At 50.3% G+C, this 17,718-nt stretch overlaps 1 protein-coding gene across 1 annotated transcript; it reads left to right on the top strand.

Moving 5' to 3' along the window:
• Nucleotides 1-35: 35 nt before the first annotated feature.
• On the top strand, nucleotides 36-11,210 carry LOC109364261 (maestro heat-like repeat-containing protein family member 2B). The gene is made up of 31 exons (XM_085216857.1): nucleotides 36-60; nucleotides 361-480; nucleotides 634-758; nucleotides 898-1,063; nucleotides 1,218-1,316; nucleotides 1,499-1,650; nucleotides 2,014-2,157; nucleotides 2,653-2,745; nucleotides 3,024-3,093; nucleotides 3,209-3,322; nucleotides 3,408-3,481; nucleotides 3,902-4,021; nucleotides 4,165-4,272; nucleotides 4,462-4,621; nucleotides 4,746-4,786; nucleotides 5,023-5,164; nucleotides 5,582-5,634; nucleotides 5,841-5,948; nucleotides 6,232-6,351; nucleotides 6,546-6,668; nucleotides 6,804-6,959; nucleotides 7,185-7,307; nucleotides 7,578-7,657; nucleotides 8,072-8,207; nucleotides 8,324-8,416; nucleotides 8,746-8,841; nucleotides 9,020-9,143; nucleotides 9,341-9,450; nucleotides 9,886-10,038; nucleotides 10,295-10,449; nucleotides 10,606-11,210. The coding sequence occupies exons 1-31, from the start codon at nucleotides 36-38 to the stop codon at nucleotides 10,676-10,678; spliced, it is 3,456 nt and encodes a 1,151-aa protein (XP_085072983.1). The 3' UTR covers nucleotides 10,679-11,210.
• Nucleotides 11,211-17,718: the final 6,508 nt, after the last annotated feature.

Raw genomic sequence — 17,718 nt, 5'->3', positions numbered from 1 at the left:
AGAGTGTTGTTTCTATCGGGAAACATCCTGCTGTGATGGAGCGGCGGAAAGCCCTTCGAGGTGAGGTCCCTCCACCCCTCTGGACACCGTGACGCTGCCCGAGCACGTGTGTGCCTCCAGTGCCTGTTTAGGACGTGCCAGCAGCACTGCCCTTGCTCTGCTGAGTGCAGCTGCCCACCGTGGTTTCCCCAGTACCCCAGCAACGGGAAGGCTCTCTTCCCTCTACCTGCTGACCACACATGTGCCAGCACAGCCCACCCCCACTGTGGGGCTGGAGGAGCGTTCCTCCCAAAGCTGGCCGGATGCTCGGCCCTGGCTCCAAGCAACACCAGCGACAGCTGCTCTGCTCTTTCCTTCCAGGCCTCTTTGCCTGTGTGGGCTGCATGCCCAGACGTACACGTCGCAGGGAGAGAGGCAGGGTGGAAAACCCTGTCCTTGCCTCTGCTGTGACTTTACTGCTGCAGCGCCTGCAAGACCAGGAGGGGAGCTGGGGATGTCCAATCATCAGACCCTGGCCCAGTCCCACGGTCCCGTGGGTGCCAGGCCCCGGTAGCACATTGGCATAGCGATGGGTGGCAGCTGGCGGCTCCCCAGGAACAAGGGCAAAGCAAAACGTGACCTATCTCTGTCCCCAGGGTGACCGAGCGCAAGCGTACTGCGAGCTGGAGCACGTCCTGTGTGAAGATGACAGTCGCCCACCCGGCGGAGTGGTGAACCGGCTGCTGGCAGAGGTGTCCCAGGACCTGACAGCAGCCCAGGTGAGAGGTCACTCCTGAAGGCAAAGGGAGCCATCTGCCCGCGCTGGTGTTCTGCTGGCGGACGGTGGTGGCTTAGCCTTTCCAAGGGAAGGTCTTGGGCAGTCTCCTGTGCCGTGTGTCACCTGTGACTCTTTTTCAGGGCGTGATGGACAGCGTGAGAACGGCTGCCAGCAATGTCCTGGTGGCTCTGGCCCGGACACACTTCTCCTTGGTGATGGCCGAGCTCCAGGGCCACCTGAAGGCCACACAGGAGATGTCCAAGGAGTTTGTGCTTGTCACCCTGAGCAAACTCTTCAGCAAATATGGTAGAGTGCCCTCAGCCTCCTGGCATCTGTAACAACCGGGGAAGGGATCTCTCCCCTTGCGCATGATCTGCGTAGAGCTGGGGGATGCAGGGCTGCAGCCTCTCCTCCCTCCCTGCTGAGGCTCTGACCGTGCCCATCTCCTTCCTCTCTGCAGCTCCACAGTGCATCTCCTTCATGTGGCTGACGGCGGCGGGCCTGCGTAGTGTGGTGGGCCAGGTGAGGAGCGGCCGGACCCTGCGCATTGCTTGTGCTGGTGAGTGCCAGCCCCAGAGTAGCGGGGCTTGGGACAATCCTTGCACCTTGCCCTGCTGCAGACTCTCAGGGGCTCCCTTTTTTCCTGTGTTTGTTTGTTTTTTTGTTTGTTTGTTTGTTTTCTTCTTAGTTTCATTTTTTTTTTTAAATTAATTATTTGTTGTTGTTGTTTTGTTTTTCCAGTTGTGAAACAATGGTTGGAAGGAGTCAAGGTTCACTTGTGCTCTGGAAAGCAATGCCCCTGGCCTCTTATGGAGAAAGAGCAGATTTATGAGAAACTTTACCAGGTCTTCTGCTCTGTCCTGAGCAACTGGCAGGACTGCAAGGAGGAAAAGGTGAGCACTGCTGCATTCTCAGCCCAGGATGGCGGCTGGGGCATCCAAGACGGCAGCCCTGTCAGTGCCCAGCAGGCTGAGAGCAGAGGGGTGACAAGAGGGAGTGGGAGGACTCTGCAAAGGGCCCCAAAGGGGCTCTGTGCTCAGGGCTGGAGCTCCTTGCCAGGAAGCAGCCACATGTCACAGCACTGTGGCAGGGAGAGCTGGGGATGAGGGTGTGGGGAAAACCTGCCTGCCCTCCAGAGCAAGCCCATCTCCTGCTGGGCACAGGGGCATCGGGAAGGGGAAGGGAAAGAGAAAGCCCTCTCTGTGGGAGGGCAGACCTTCAGTCTTTTATGCTGGCCCTCTGCCATCCCTCTCCAGGACAAACAGGCCGTCCTCGAGGCCGTGGCTTCCATGATGGCTGTCCTCCTGCAAGAGGAACTGCACCGAAACCACATCTGGGAGCAGATCCTTTGGCTTGTGCACCAGTATCAGGAGGTCCAAGACACCTGCAGGGGGACCAAGGTGAGACGTTGTGCTGGGCTCAGTGTGGACATGGGGCCAGGACCAAGAAGGGTCAGTGGGATGCAGAGAGCAGGCGGGAAGCCCTTGGAGAAAGAAGGAACAGGTGTTCAAGGGAGGTCTGAGGCTTCCTGGGCTCTTCAGTGAAGGAAGAGTGAAGGAACCTGGACAGGGCCAGAAAGAAGCAAAGAGTCACTCCTGGGGATGGGAGGCTTCACCACCATCACTGTTGGGCTCTGAATGCCTGAGGAGTTCGTTGCTAACAACTAGAGGGACCAAGTCCAGGTGTATCTGATGGGGGAGAAGAGGGCAAAAAATGCCCAAGCAGGGCTTGGTTGTGAGCAGAGAGTCTCTCTTGGTGCTGCTGGGAAGGGGGAACAAACCAGAATGCCTGTGCAGGAGCTTCTCCCTGTGGACAAACCACTGGGAATCAGTTTTGCTAATCCCAAGTGGCTAGATGTGGCTTCAGCCCTTTCTTCCTCTCCTGGTCTCTTGCAGAGCCTCACTATCTTCCTGGAGGCCTTAGAGGGAGTTCAGTCCGTTATCCCAGAGGACAAGTTTCTGGCCATCACCAGAGTCGTGTTCTACCAGGTAAGGGAAGCCTATCCTTGCGCCCACAGCAGTTTCCCCTCTTGGCTAAGTCTCAGGAGGACTGCAAAGCTCCAAGCCTATGATGGCCACTCAGCCCTAGCTCCTGCATGCCTGTGGCTCCTCCAGAGCCATGCATGTTCCCCTGGAGCAGGCTGTGTTTTGTCTGCATCTCCTCTTCCTGAGACTGCCAAGGGAGACAAGAGCTGGCAGCGCAGTTTCTTTTCCATACTCAGTGATGATGTGATTTTCTCAAATGTTCCCACACCTTGTTCCCACAGCTCTCTGATGACACCAAACAGCACAGCGAGGCTGACAGAGCAGAGCTGACCCACTGCATCCTGCTGCAGGGTAAGGAGAGGAAATTTGGTTATGGTTGGCGGTGCCCTGGCCAAAACCTCTCTTGCAAACCTCTGGAACAGGCGCGAGTTTCTTGATAACACATTTTGGGGTTTCCTCCCTGCAGCCCGAATCTGCCCAGAGGAGACAGTCCTGTTTCTGCAGTCGCAGCTGGGTGGTCAGAGGAGGGCCGGTTGTGTGGCAGCCCTGGGTCTGCTCGGTGCTCTGGCTCGCTCTGACGGTCAGTACCACGGGTTGGGACTTCCAGGGATCGCTTTTGCCATCTAGGTTGTGCCTCCATGTATGCTTCTGTGCATCTCTTGCAGAGCCCGCAATCACAGAGAAGCTGCCCCAGATTGTGGAGGCTGTGCAGTGTCTGTGCAGTGATCCCAGAACCAAGGTGAGCTGATGTGGGAAAGGAAAGCACTGTTGGGGTGGTAGGGATACCCTTTCCCTCGGGGCAGGGGCTGGTGAGGCTGTACTAGAAGGAATCAGACCCTGGGAAGTATTTTCATTCTCCTTTGTGTCCTCTGAGAGCCCGATGGCAAGAAGTGACCTTGCTGCCAACACAGGGGGGGCTGGGGTGCTAGGGAAGGTGCTGGGGCATTGAATGCATGGTCGCAATGTTTCCTGTGGGGTGAGCAGGCAGAGTAGAGCGGGCAGGTCCCTGTGCTGCGCATGGAAATTGCACAGCCTGGTGCTAAGGCCTGGCCTTCACCTCAGGGCCAAGGCTTCTCCTCTGCTCTTCTTGTCTCTGTGTATGCCCGAAGGGCAAAAAAAAAAATAAAAAAAAATCAAACCCCAAATTGAACCCTGGCAGGTGAGGAGGGCCATTCTGCACTTCATTAAGGATCTGCTCAATGCTGATGCCTGGAGCTGCTCAGCCTGGGATGTGGTGGGACACATCTTCAATGAGTTCAGCTGCACCACAGGAAGAAGGGTAAGGACAGTGAGCAGCATCTTCCTTTGGAAAACCCCTGCTGCTCAGAGGCTGGCACAGAAGCAGCAGTGGGGCCACACCTGAGCCTCCTGAGAGGCTCCTGAGAACTGAGAATAACCAGCAACAACACCACTGTTGTGCAGGCAGCCGGAGATGTTTCTGCCCAGGAAGCCCAGGAAGAAGGAGCACTCCAAGAGTTGTGCATGGACATCCTGGGGTCTCTGGATGTCTCCGTGAGAGGGATGACCAAAGTAAGTCACACTCTGCCCTGCTGCCACTCCTTGCCTTTGCACCACGTGTTCCTTGTCCCCTTCCAAAACCCCAGGTCTCTCCTCCAATGTGCTCTGAACCACACACGACTCAGGAAAATTCACAGAGTCCTCTTCATCTCTGAGTGGAGGCAGGAACGCTGACACGCTCAACTGCCTCATTCCCTACAGCTCCTGTGGCCACGGCTGCTGCTGTACGTGGTGCCAGCCCAGTACACCGGCATGCTAATCCCCGTCTCCCGCTGCATCCGAGCCCTGGCTGAGAGAGGGGACCTGACAGTGCAGGAGATAGAAGAACTGGATCCCCATTTTGTCAGCTCCATGTTTCAAGGTAAGAGCAGAAACTCTCTGGTGAGCTCTGCTGACCTGTGTTTGCGCCCAGAAGGAACAGCAGAGGTGCGTATGGCAGGGCATGGAGTGTCTGCATCTCACTCAGCACTTCTTTATCCCTGCAGGCCCCCTGCTGACTCCCCGGATACTCCTGGCACGTCTGCTGGTGAGAAGAAGCTCCAGAGACCAGTGCCACAAGCCTCAAGGAGGAAGCAGCATGGGCGGGTGTGCCAGCACCCGCCTCACCCCTGGGGATGCTGTTCTCTACCTGGGCTTACAGCACCATGGGCAAAGCTGCTGGCTGCTCCATGCCCTCCAGAGCAGAGCCAGGCTGCTTCCCTCCTGGAGGAAGCCACCGCCCTTGCTGCAGAAATGACCCTGCTTCTCCTTGCTCTCGCTCAGGTGGTGGCAGGGAGCCCTTTTGCAGGCAGTGAACTCCAAGCCGCTGCCTTGCTGCTTATCCAAAACCTCCACAGCAGGATCCACAGAGCTGTGGGGGCCATGTGGGCCGCTGAAATCCCCGTGCTGCTGCAGTGCCTCAAAGGTAAAGTGCTGGTGGGAAGGGATGGGTGGAGGTGGAGGAAGAGGGGGCAGAGGAAGGGGAAGAGTGAAAATGCAGCTCTGCAGCGTGGCAGAGGGGAAGTGTTGCCTGCAGCCCACTGCTTGCTGTGCTGCTGTTTCCATTCTAGGGAGACAGCACTGAGGCCCAGGGAACTTTTCCCCAAGGCATCTGCCCATTCCAGGGCATGGATAGGCTCTTCAAGTCCCCTGAGACAGCTGTCTTGGAGCCATTAGTTAAGTGCTCCTGTTGGAACAGTGTTTGTGCGGAGGGACAGGTCATTGTGGGGGGGGTACAGGCCCCAGCTTGGCAGTGCTGAGTCAGGCAAAGCCAGGTTTGCTGCTTTTCTTCTTTTGTGGCTTGATCCCAAGCAAGAGTTTTTTGCTTCTTGTTGCTGTGCAGGGAAAGATGAGAGCTTCATGGACTCTACAGAGTGGGAGCATCGTCTGCTAAAGGTAGAGCATTGTTGGGAGGCACGGTGCAGAGAAGTGCTTGCCTGCCACAAGGAGCCCCACCCCCATACAAGCCAGGGAGGGAATGCTGGGGGGAGCTGGCAGAGGGACTGTTGTTGAGGCACCTCTCCCCAGAAGGCTGCAGCAACTTGGGAATGTGGGAAGAGGCAAAGGGCAAGGGAACATTGGCTTTTCCTGCTCTCCAACAGTTCCTGAGGGAGTCGCTGGACACCATGGAGGACGAGGCCTGGACCAAGGCCCTGAGCTGCGAGCTAAGCCGGCAGCTGAGCAGCTCTCCCAGTAGCTCTGGAGAAAAGGTAGGTTGCCCTTGGCTCTACCCAGCGGTGCAGCTGCAGGTGCCCAACTGGGGCTGGGGCTGCAGCTGCGGCTTCTGCCCTGCCCGCAGGGGCTGCTCCTGCTGCTTCTCCAGCCCGTTCCCCCCAGAGGGCCTTTGCCTGCAAACTGCTTGGGGGCTGGCTAAAGCTCGGCCCTGCAGCTGCTCTCAGCAACTCCCAGGGAGCGTGGGTCCTTCCCACCTGGCCCTCTCCCAGCCGGTCACGTTGCTACCACATCCCAACTTATTCCTCCCTTCCCATGCAGTCTTTCCTGTACAAGGCTCTGGGCACAGTTCTGGGAGCTTGTAAGGAAGTCCTCTATGTCCAAGAGAAGCTGCTGCAGCACCTGGAGGGAGCAAATGCAGAGGAGCCATCTGAGGCCCAGGTGAGCTTTCCTTCCAGATTCTGCGAGCATCCCCGCTTCGTCCCTGGGGCAGAGGGCTTCTCCTGGCCCTGTTCCAGGCCTTTCAATCTCCTCCCTGCTGCTGCTTCCCTCAAGTGAGGACCAGCCCGGCCACCGTGGCTGACTGCGCCAGTAGGTTCAGGCCTGCGCCAACTGCCCTTTGTTCTTTTGTGCAGGGAATGATCTCTCTTGTCAGCCATGCTGCTGAGAGCAACTTCCACGCAGTCCTGGACACACTCACCATGTTTGCGTCCAGGCTGTGCAAAGGCCAGAATAGTAGGATTTCCAGGCGCAAGAAGGTAAAGTGTTATGGGTTTCCATCTTGGCATTCTTCTGCCTTATTTTCACAGCAGCTCCTGCCTTGGGAGCCCAGGTGCATCGCTGGGCACTGGGGGCCATTGAGCGAGTGTCTCAAGGCATTTCTCCCCTCACAGATGGAGCTGAACAGCAAGAGAGCTCATGCCACACGCAGCGCTCTCATCCTCGCCCATGGCAGCTTGGCACTGCAAGCCTCCAAGGAACAGCTGCTTGCCCGCCTGGAGGGAGACATTGTGGGCAACATCCTGCTGCTGTACAGCTGCAGCTGCCAGGTGAGAGCTCAAAGCATGCCAGGGTGTCAGAGCGCCCAGCTGCAGCCCCTCCACGTGGGGGGATACCCATTTCAATGGGCCTTCTCTTTCCAAAGGTCCCTTGGGGAACGGTTTGTGCCCAGATGAAGATCCAAGCCCTTCCCTTAGCGTTGCCCCCACGTGTCCCCCTTGCAGCCCTTGGCCCTTCCCTCAGTTCAAAGAATGTTCTTCTCTCTTGGGCCTCAGGACTTGCAGAACAAGCTCGCGCTGGTGCAGAGCATCACTGACTTCAGCTCTGCCTTCCATGCTGTGGGTGGCTCTGCCTTCTTTAACCCCTTTTTGAAGAGCAAGCTGCTGGAGATCCTGATGGTGAGTGCCTAGAGCCAGGGCTCTCTGCAGAGGAGTTTTGGGCTGTGCCACGGGGCTTGCTCCCCTGGAGCCATACAGGCCTCCCTCAGCCACACGTCTCAAGCTGGTGGGGACTTTGGGTGCTAGGTCCACCAGCTGTGGAGTTGCTGCATCTTGTAGTGCCTTGGTGGGAAATGTGGAAGTGATGGGGCTGGTGTGTGGCAGTTGTGTCGCACAAGAGCTCTCACATGCCCCTTATCCACTTTGACAATGTCTCTCTGGTACTTGCAGGACTTGCTGAAGAAGTATTACTTGGGCACCCGTGTATCCCCAGTGCCCCTCAAGGTAGTTCTGGCCCTGGAGCAGCTGAGGTAAGGATTGGAGCCTCTGGGGTGGCCAGGCAGGAAGGTGGTCCCCCTTTAGGGTAGCTTCCGAAGGCCTGGAGGGGGTAGAGGGTGAGGAGCCACATCTACAAGAGAGATGGCTGGGCTGTTGTGCCCAGCTAAGCTCAGGTTCTGAGCAGGGAGAAAGGCCCTGGTGCTCCTGCCCCTGGCAGGGAAGAGAAGGGAGACCTGGGGTCTCCTTCCCTTCAAAGAGGGAGGTTGTTCACTGCTGCCGGGGCGGCGGCGAGTGCTGATGGAGCTAAAGACAGTGCTCAGCAGCATGGTCTGGGGGTGTTTGCTTTGCAGCTTTTGCTTAGGAGAATCTCAGATGTTGTCTGAACCACTCTGGAGAGCACTAGTAAAGGCTCTTTCTGTTTTCTCTTCCTTTTTTCCTCCTGTCAGCAAGCTGAAGCCTTCATTAGGAAGCAAGGACATGTGTGAAATGCTGACTCTGTGCTGCAAGAATATTGTGATGCACCCTTCAGCGAGGATGATGCTGAAGATCAAGAAGTTACAGCAAGCAGCACAGTACCTGCAGGTAACCTGCTGTAATTTTCCCAGCCACGTCTCAGTCGGAGCCCTTTCTCAGAATACACAACCTATGCTCTGGCAGCAGCCATGATGCCACACCTCAATCCCCTCTTCTGCTTTCAGCTTCAGCAAACATCATTGAAAGCTCTGGGCCGGCTCATGGCGGTCCTGCTTGAGACAGGGACCACCCGTGGATTCTTCGAGAACATAGTCCATGTGAGTATGTGTGCGGCAAGGGAGAAAGCATGGTGCCTGCTGGCATGCCGGCTCACTGCGAGCTCAGAAATGGGCAGAGAAATGGGCCCTGCAGGGGAAAGGCAGGAGCCAGCCCCTGGCAGGCCACAGCTGAGGAAAAGCTCCTGGATTAGGAGGAAGGAGTGTCTGCAGAGAGCCAGGCCAGCAGTGCCAGTGCTCAGCAGAGCAGGGGGCTGCATGGAGCCACAGGGCAGGCCCTGAGTGAAAGTACTGGGAAAGGAGGGACAGAGAGAAGGATGGCAGAAAGGGAAAGAAAAGATGTCCTCAGTCATACAGATGCTCTGTTCCAGGTCCTGCAAAAATCAATGACATCAGACAACATGTGGGAGCGCAAGAGAGCCCTGCAGACCTGCTCCCAGCTGCTGGCTGCTTGTGAAGAACTTCAAGTGAGTAAAGAGCCCCAACACATGCCCCTGGCTCCCTCCCTGGTGCTCCTGAGCTGGAAGGCGAGCTCCGCCCAGCTGTGCATGCTGTGTCACCCATTGCGTGGGGAAGGCACAGGCGGGAGAAGCTAGGGAGAGCTGGGGCTGCCTACAACTTTGTTCCTGCCTCTCATCCCTGCAGGGGGGAGATGCCTGCAAGCACTTTGGCTCCTTGGTGGGATTTCTGGCACCTCTGACATGTGATCCCATGCCCACATCCCGCCAGTTGGCTGCCACCTGCCTGAGCTCCCTTCTCCGAATCCAAGGTGAGTAGAGCGGCCATGCACCAGCCCTCCGCTCTCCTCCACAGCATTACCAGAACCCCATGGGCTGGGCCCTGTTTCCAGGAGGGAGAGGCACCGTGCACAGCTGTCTTCTTGTCCCCACTCTGTCCTCTGTCCCCATGGAAAGAGGTTCCATTTCAAGAAGCATGACTTCCCTTTTCTCCCCGTGCTCTTTCCAGCCAAGGCAGCCAACAGAGTCATCAAAATGGGAGACATCGGGAGCCTGTGTGAGGGGCTGAATGACTGCAGCACCATTGCTCAGCTCCGGACCTTGTCCAAAATTGCAAGGGTAAGTGGACCCAAAAAGGGGTGGTAGGATCTCAGCGCGTAGGCTTCTGCACATTCCTCTGCTCCCCCCAATCTCACCCACCATTTCCAGAATGAGCTGAGACCAATTTTCTCAGCAAGTAGCAGGAGGCGCTGAGCTATGTCTGGCCTTCAGGCGTGTGTGTGTGTGTGTGTGTGTATGTGTGCATGTGCATGTGTGACTGTGGCTGCTGGGAGGTAGGCTTTGCATGTAAGCAAACACCATGGGTGGAGCAGCTGAGAGAAGGCTCAGCCGCCTTCCGTATAAATAGCAGGGCATGGACAGCAGGAGCGTTGTGATTGCCGCCTGAATGACCAGCAAGCTGCTGAACTAAGAACGCCCTCAAGACTGCTTTCTGTTTTGAAGAGCTGCCGCAGTGCAGTGATGAGATCTCTCCTGCTTCTCATTTCTCTGCAGATGGTGTGCAGAAACTTCCCCCTGGAACAAACTGTCGACTTCATGATGGCCATCGAGGATACCTTCCGGAAAGGCAGAGGAATGCGCGTGCGTGCAGCTGGGAAGTGGATGATCACCCTTCTGCTGATGTACAGGAAGGACATCCATTGGGACGTAAGAGACTTTCTTCCACGTGTCTTGGACTTTTGCTGGTTGTTGCAGTACGCCTTGTGCCATTTGCCTCTTGTGCTAAAGAAGCACAGACTGAGCACAAAGCCAGGGCTTGGACAGGATGATTGGTGTGAAATTTAGGCTTAGGACTTGGCAGTATGTCAAGGGAGCAGGCACTGCTCATGTGCTGAATGTCCGTGGTTACTTACTGCAGAGTCAAGGATGCAGCAAGTCATTCTTTCTTCCCTTCTTCTTTCAGGCGGCACTGATTGTCTACATCCTGCGCAGCTGCATGTCATCCATGAAGCAGAGCACGTTCATGCCCTTCCTTTGCCAGGCAATGGTCATCCTCACCCGCTGCCATGCAGAGGTCACAATTGACAACTTCTTCCGGCTGCTTGAGCCAACAGACAGGTACTGGCACTCCTGCCTTTGCTGATGCTGTGGTCCCATTTGTAGCTTGCCTCTTTTAGAGGGATCCAAGGAGGAAGCAGCTTTTTCTTTGTTACTCTCAAAGTCTGTTTGAGGTGAAAATTACTCAATCACAACTTGAGAATCTCTTTTTTCTAGCGAGACGTGGAGGAGAATAAGAGAGTTTTATCTTCGAGAGTGGAGACGGGAGAAGAATGAAAAGAAACGCTGAACTAATTTTTTTTTATGTATTATAAATGTATTATAAATTTGTATATGTATATATTTTACATGTATATATATATTATGTATTTTATATGTATATATATTTTATATGTATATATATTATATATTTTTATATGTGTATATATTTTTATATATTATTTATTAAATATTTTTAAATACTAAAATCCTGGCTAAGAAGTGCAAAGAGTTTTTTTTTTTTTTTACCAAGTCTTCATTTTAATAGCTGCTGTAGATCATCTCCATACCAGTTACATCATGAACTGGTCTGCAAGGGGAGCAAACTTCCCACAGCAGAGCTTGTGTCTGCACAGGGATGGGCATTTCTACAGGATGCCAAAACCCCTGCCGTGGCTATGTTGTGTCTCCTGCAGAATATCTTCCAAACACATGGCTTGCCAAAGCAGATTACTTTGTTGTTCACACTCAGAGCTCTTCCTGTGTTTTGACTTAGAGGTACAGGTCTCTTTCTCTCTGAACTCTTGGAGAATTCCCTTCAGCCTAGCCAGGTGGTTTGACATGCGTCCTCTCACTCCTGCTCGGTTATTTTTCCACTTTTGACTCTGCTTGTGTCATGTGTATTTCTTTATCTGGCTGCTTACTTATTTATTGCATCTTCCTTCATGGCGTATTTCCATTTCCTTGCATTTGCAGACAAAGAGTAAGTCCTGCCGTGCCCATCTCTCTCCATGTCAGATGACACATTCTGTTCTTTCCTGCCTCCCTGTCATTTCTCTGTGTCTCCTTCATCCTTGGCCTTTCTCCGAGCAGCAGGTTGAGGCCAGCTGCCTCTCTGGCAGCACCCTTCCAGATCATCTCTGCCTGACGCTCATGTTCTCTTTCACCCCTCTCATTCTCATTCTTTCTCTTTTGCTTCACTCATCCTTGCCCCTGCTGTGTAGGTGATGGCCACTGCTGAAGGTGCTGACGTTTCACCACTGCACATCACCTCCCCTTCCACAACAACTGTTTTATTTGTTGTTTGCGACATTTCCAAAATCCCATATGGACCTTACAGCGATGAGGTAGTGCTGGGTTATGTGATGAAAGACTGCTGTCTCCCAGATGTGGAAGAACCAGAGACCCATGGACTGGGGTATTCTAACCCTTCCCTGTGCTGTCACAGGAGGTGACTAGCCCCATAGCTGCGGGCCCCTGCAAGGGGCTGGGGAAAGGCTCTAAAGGCACCTATGACCACCTTTCTTCACCCCAATCATTGCTTGGAATGTAGAATAGAGCACCTTGAAATCTCAACATGAAGGAGGAACCAGAGGTTGGAGAGGAAGGAATAATGGATAGAAGGGGAGTTACCATTGGTGAAGCCTTACTGATTATCACCAATCACCTCGTCTTTATTTTCCATGTGCCTTAGTATGGCCTTCAGGAGGATCTGCTCCATGATCTTGCCAGGCACAGAAACGAGACTGTCTGGCCTGTGGTTCCCTGGATCTTCTTTTTTTGCTTTCTGGAAAATGGGGGTTATATTTCCCCTTTTCTAATCGGGGGGAACTTCACCACACTGCCATGAGCTCTAAAAAACGATGGATAGCAGCTTGTCAACTTCATCCACCAGTTTCTCTGAGAACTCGTTGAGTCTGCAAGGGTTCTGCAGAGGCACCCCAGGCTTTGAGGCAGGCTTCCTCCTCTTGTTAGTCTTTCTCATGGCAATTTTCCTTTTCTCGTTACTGCTTATACTGCTGGATACATCAGTGGGGGAGTTTGGGGCTGTCTGGCCTTGGACTGTGGATTCAATGCAGACTGCACATGAATCTGTCTGACTCTCTCTAGTTGTGCCTCCCTGATGGCACACAGTTCTGTTGTCTCAGTGTTTCCCTGGTGGAGGAAGCCGCAGACAGCCTCCTACCTTGACATTGGTTGTTCCAGTTCTGGCTGGGCTGGCTCCGAGGTAGCTGCTCTCGGTGAGCGAGTGAGTCATGATCGAAACAGAACTGCACGGTAATGCCAGAGGGGAACGGCAGCAGAACTGCGCCAGGACAGCCAGAACTGAGCAAGGGCCCTGGCACTCTGCGGAGAAGGATTGCCTCTGAGCACAGGGACAACCCACTCTGTCAGAAGGGGCCTTCAGTGCCAGAGAAACACAATTCGTAAACCAGAGGGAGGGGGATGATACAGCTGGCCACCAGTTACCAGCTTTCATTTCACACTGCGGTTGCTGAAGTGCTTTTGGGGACTGTGGGTGACTGCAGGCAAAGGAAAATGGGGAAATCACAGAAACACAGGGGCTGGAAAAGGCCTCAAAACATCATTGAGTCCAATCCCTCTGCTAAAGCAGGAAACCTACAACAGGTGGCACAGCTAGTTGTCCAGATGGGTCTTGAATATCTCCATAGAAGGAGACTCCACAACCTCTCTGGACAGCCTGTTCCAGTACTCCATCACCCTTACCGTAAAGAAGTTCTGCGTGTTATTATGGAACTTCCTATGTACAAGTTTTAGGCCACTACTCTTTGTGCTATCGCTACACATCATCAAGAAGAGCCTGGCCTCATCCATTTGCCTCCCACCTCCCTTGAGATCGTAGAATCATAGAATGGCCTGGATTGAAAAGGACCTCAAAGATCATCTAGTTTCATCCCCCTGCTATATGCAGGACCACCAACCACTAGACCAGGCTGCTCAGAGCCACATCCAGCCTGGTCTTGAATGCCTCCAGGGATAGGGCATCCATAACCTCCTTGGGCAGTGTGACTCCTTTGTATTAGTTTAAAACCATCCCCCCTTGTCCTATCTCTATCAATGCATGTAAAAACTCGTTACCCCTCCTGTTTATGTGCTCCCTTCAAGTACTGGAAGACCACAATGAGGCCTCCCCACAGCCCTCTCCAAGCTAAACAAGCCCAGTTCCCGCAGCCTTTTCCTTATGCAGTAATTATCTGCTGAAGATCAAGAACCCCTGTCATGGTCCTGATCCATCAAAGAATGTAAGTACATACTTAAAGTGGGCATTTTCTTCTTACCTGAATTGCTGGTGTGTGGAACAGAAAGAATGAAATTTCCATTTAGTAAGTAACTCTTTAGACTAATGAGCTGTCTGACAATGAGCTCTCAATTTCTGCTGCTAGAAGTCTTGCTCTGGGTATGCTGCAACTATGCTTAAAAACCTTGTAGAGTATGAGAATTTTTAGTTCTGCTCATGATGTAAGATTAATGTTTGGATCTCTTTTAATCCTTCTGAAACCTACAGTGAAAAAAAAATATTTTTTCACTGAAGTATATCGAATAGTATCAAAACAGTTTCACCTTTCTAAAAATCTAAAAAAAGAGTGGGTTTTTTCCTAATAACTATTTAATTGAGCTACAATGTCCTGTGACCTTTAAGAATGAGATTACAGACAATATAATCTATTATCCAGTTTAACAGTGTTTTATACCAATCTTTATTCAATTACTTTGTTCAATTCTACTAGCAGAGAAAACAGGACTTTTCAACCATACCTTCTTTTTTTCTGTTAGGAAAGGTATGTAGTGAAACAGTAAATCTGAATGATTTTCATTAGTTCTCTCTTACTGCATTTTACCATACTTCCAAGGTCTGTGCGATTTGAGTTTTTTTTCCAAGGTGAAACTGAACGAGATAACATTGTCTGTGTCTTTGTTTAATGAGCTATGTTTCATTTGTTAATTAGCACCCTAATGAATTTCAGATGAAGTAATAAAACTGAGTAGAATTATCGAGGCTATGAAAGTAGATTTTGGAGGGAGTTACTTTACATTTTTGTATTTATCCACCAGAAGGGCACTGCAGGTTGTGTGGTCCTCTCTGGAGTTCTGGAAGGTGCTGAGCACTCACACATCTTGTGGATCTAAAGACAATCTAGATGTCTTTTGCATGATATCTTCTTTGATGATCTTCTCAGGGAGTTTGTAAATAAAATGTTTGCCTTTTACCCTGATAATCATAATCAGAGGAAGGTGATTTATCCATAGTTACTGCTGTATACATTTCTTTCCATCCTTTTGGCCCAAGATAAAAAAATAGGCTGCACAGAATTAGCTCAGATCTCACACAGGAGTCTCCAAATTCTAGCCTTGCCATTAGTGGTCTGAAAAACTAATGTCAACATTTGACACCGTTCTATTCTTGTCCTAGTCAGTGCAATGTCATGGGTGTTTCTCTTTAAGACAATTGCAGCAAACCTAATCATCTCTTCAGCTGTAATTTACTACAGTGCATCCTTGAATGCTTCCAAAGGGCTCAAAGCTACTGCATGTCTGAACCTCAATGTTCAGTTTTATTGCAAGATATCTTACCCTCTTAGGCTATTGATCTTCCACTTTCAATTGCACCCTCAGTTCCATCTTCCCTTGATATAATTATGAGCTGTAGATTCTCGCACTGACTTTTTATTTGCTGGAAATTGATCCTATCTGCTCCTGCAGATTTCATGTAACTGCGATCTTTTTGTTGGTGTGTACACACTCACAGTCTTTGGACACACCTTGGAAGTAGCGTAACTGTTTCTGTCTCTTGGATAATAAAGCTACTGGCTTCCAAATGTGGAAAGCGAAATAGTTTTAACTGTCCCATACAGGAATTCTGCCTTTCTTGCTTATTTTAGGATTATTTGTCTTACAGCAGCCTGTCTCTGACAGAAGCAGCTCCAGCCTGAGGTAACTGTATATATTCATTCTACATATGCACGCCTAAACAGCACAACAACTCTATTACAGCATAAATAAGAACTGTTTACTCTGTCTGAGCTTTAAATGGTTCACAATTAATACATCTGCTTCCTGTCACATAGCAAGTCAAATAGGAGCTGATCCATCAAGTTGAAACCATTAGAGCTCTACACTGGGCACTCACCCTCTGTGAGTGCAGGGCATGCTTTCTTCAAACTGTTGTTCGTCTACTAATGCCCACAGGTGGTTGGAGTACAGTAGGTGTGCTCCCAAACCATATTCTTAGGCTTGGCTTGAGCTGAAAGGAATCCAGTCTGGGCACACTAAGTTGTTCTATGGTGCAAACAAAAACACTACAAGAGTTTAAGAGAAACACTTCAAAAATGTACTTCAGATTCAAATGAAAATTGGAATTTAAACATATATGGTAGGTAGGATGAATGGTGACATCCTTTTACTCAGTCACAGAAATAAGAATTCCTAAATTAAAATTCAGACTGCAGCAGTAGAGGACATGCATTTTCTGCACTGTGAACTTCTTTCTTTCCCACCTCTGAAACTATCTGTCTTGCCACTTGCTTGCCCTGTCTGGGCAGTCCGTTAAAGAAACAGGAAAAGAGTAAATGCAAGCAGAATAAAGCTAAGAAAGGTATTTGTAAATTCTCTGATTAATTGGAGGGCTAGCAAGAAGGTTATCATAGCTGGCTTTAGGCATATGTTATTGTGCTGTAGCCTGTGCTACAAGAGAAGCCACAGTGTACTTCCCACCATCTGGTTTCCATTCTGATGGCTAGAACTGGGGTTCGAGCTAAGAGACAAATTGTCTGCCTTAACAGGAAGCTGGTTCTTTGTCTCCTCAGAGTTGCCTCATTTGGATTTACAGGGGACGGGACTGAAACAAGATGTAGCTGAGAAAACTGCTTCTGCTTGGCAATCCCAGGAGCACTAATGCAATTTGTGCCTTCCATACCACAGCTCACTTCTACAGAGGCTTGTCTGGGTTCCATTCCTGGTAATCATGCTGAGAAAGTAAGACAATAACAAGTACTACAAATAGTGAAGCAAAATCTGGAGGATTTAATTATGCTTTTTTTTGGCTGCAGTTGAAGAGAGCACTGTGTGCTCGCTACTGTCCCAGTCATTATTAATTCTCACCAGGATGCGGTAAAGTGTAATTACACTTGAGGCAGACCTTGACCAAAACATTATCTTCCCAGACAGAACATGGACAAGTAGAGAGCATTTGGTACTACAGTGCCCTTCAAAAGGCTGGAATGCAATGCCACCTGCTAGAATGGTGTTTGTCACCAAATATTCCTCCCAGATTATTAGTCTTGCCACAGCCCCACCAGCACAGTCTAATATTAAACCAGTACTGCAGATACTCTTATTTTCCATTAGGAAATGCATAAAGCTAAATATTTTAAATGGCAAAAGGCCAAATCTACTCACCTTAAACTTTTTATTGAGTCTGTTTTTCTCCGTTATTATCAAAGGACTGGATGGCTCTTTGGCCAATAATATCCTTTGTTGTTTTTAGAATATGACATACAGTTTCCCAAAGACAGTTTAAAATCTCTTTGTATTTCCCGTAGTGAAATATTATACATAAAATGATCAACATGAAGTATAAGAATTTCTTATCTGGGAAAAAAAAAACAACATTCCTGGAATGAACACGTTATATTGTGTTGCTCTTCTTCCCCTATCCAGAGCTGTTTACTATTTATTTAAACATATTTCTTATTGTAGAACCACATTCTGACATTTTTTCAGTTAAAAAACTGTGATACATTCCATTTTCATTTGAGAATATATATGGTGTACTTTTTCTAAACAGATAATTTTGTTTAAGATATTTATGATGAATTCTAGATATTTAAAAATGAAAACTAAAATTCAGAAAAATTATCTACTTGTAAGCTTGTACGTGCTCCGACTGCCAAAAGATAAAAGCATAAAAAAATCTGCCATCAACTTCTTAAAAAATAGATTGAAGTGTTTTACTAGAAGGGCCATTAGGAAAAAATCTTGGCTTACAGTTAAGGCAATCTATTCTTCTACACAAGAAAAATAAATGTCATCATATTTGGAATATCAAGTCTTTAATTTAAATGGATAAAAGCAACTACTACCGTTGTTATACATTGTTATTATTGCTGTAATTAGAATTATACAGTTATTATGATCAATACACTTGCAGCCATAGCAGCAATAAGAACAGTGTTCATATCTTAAAGTAGTTAAAATACTGTTGTCTAGGATCTCAGTAAGCGATGTGTTCCTTCTGACCAGATTTAGGCACCTCTTACATCCATTTGTGCTCTGTAGGTGAGGTGGTCACTCTCTGAGGAGCCAATGGAGAGTGTGACATATCAGATGCAT

Source organism: Meleagris gallopavo, chromosome 1 (genome assembly GCF_905368555.1).
Source record: "Meleagris gallopavo chromosome 1, MGAL_WU_HG_1.1, whole genome shotgun sequence".
In the NCBI taxonomy this organism is placed as follows: Eukaryota; Metazoa; Chordata; class Aves; order Galliformes; family Phasianidae; genus Meleagris; species Meleagris gallopavo.
Note: the sequence above shows the minus strand (reverse complement) of the source record. Positions and strands in the feature narration are given on the sequence as shown.

Bases quoted from the DNA above. Each gene is read 5' to 3' on its own strand.
- LOC109364261 (XM_085216857.1), top strand. From the start codon at position 36: ATGGAGCGGCGGAAAGCCCTTCGAG. The intron at 3,482-3,901 runs GTGAGCTGATGT...GAACCCTGGCAG, and splicing joins GCAGTGATCCCAGAACCAAG to GTGAGGAGGGCCATTCTGCA. The intron at 10,450-10,605 runs GTACTGGCACTC...TCTTTTTTCTAG, and splicing joins CTGCTTGAGCCAACAGACAG to CGAGACGTGGAGGAGAATAA.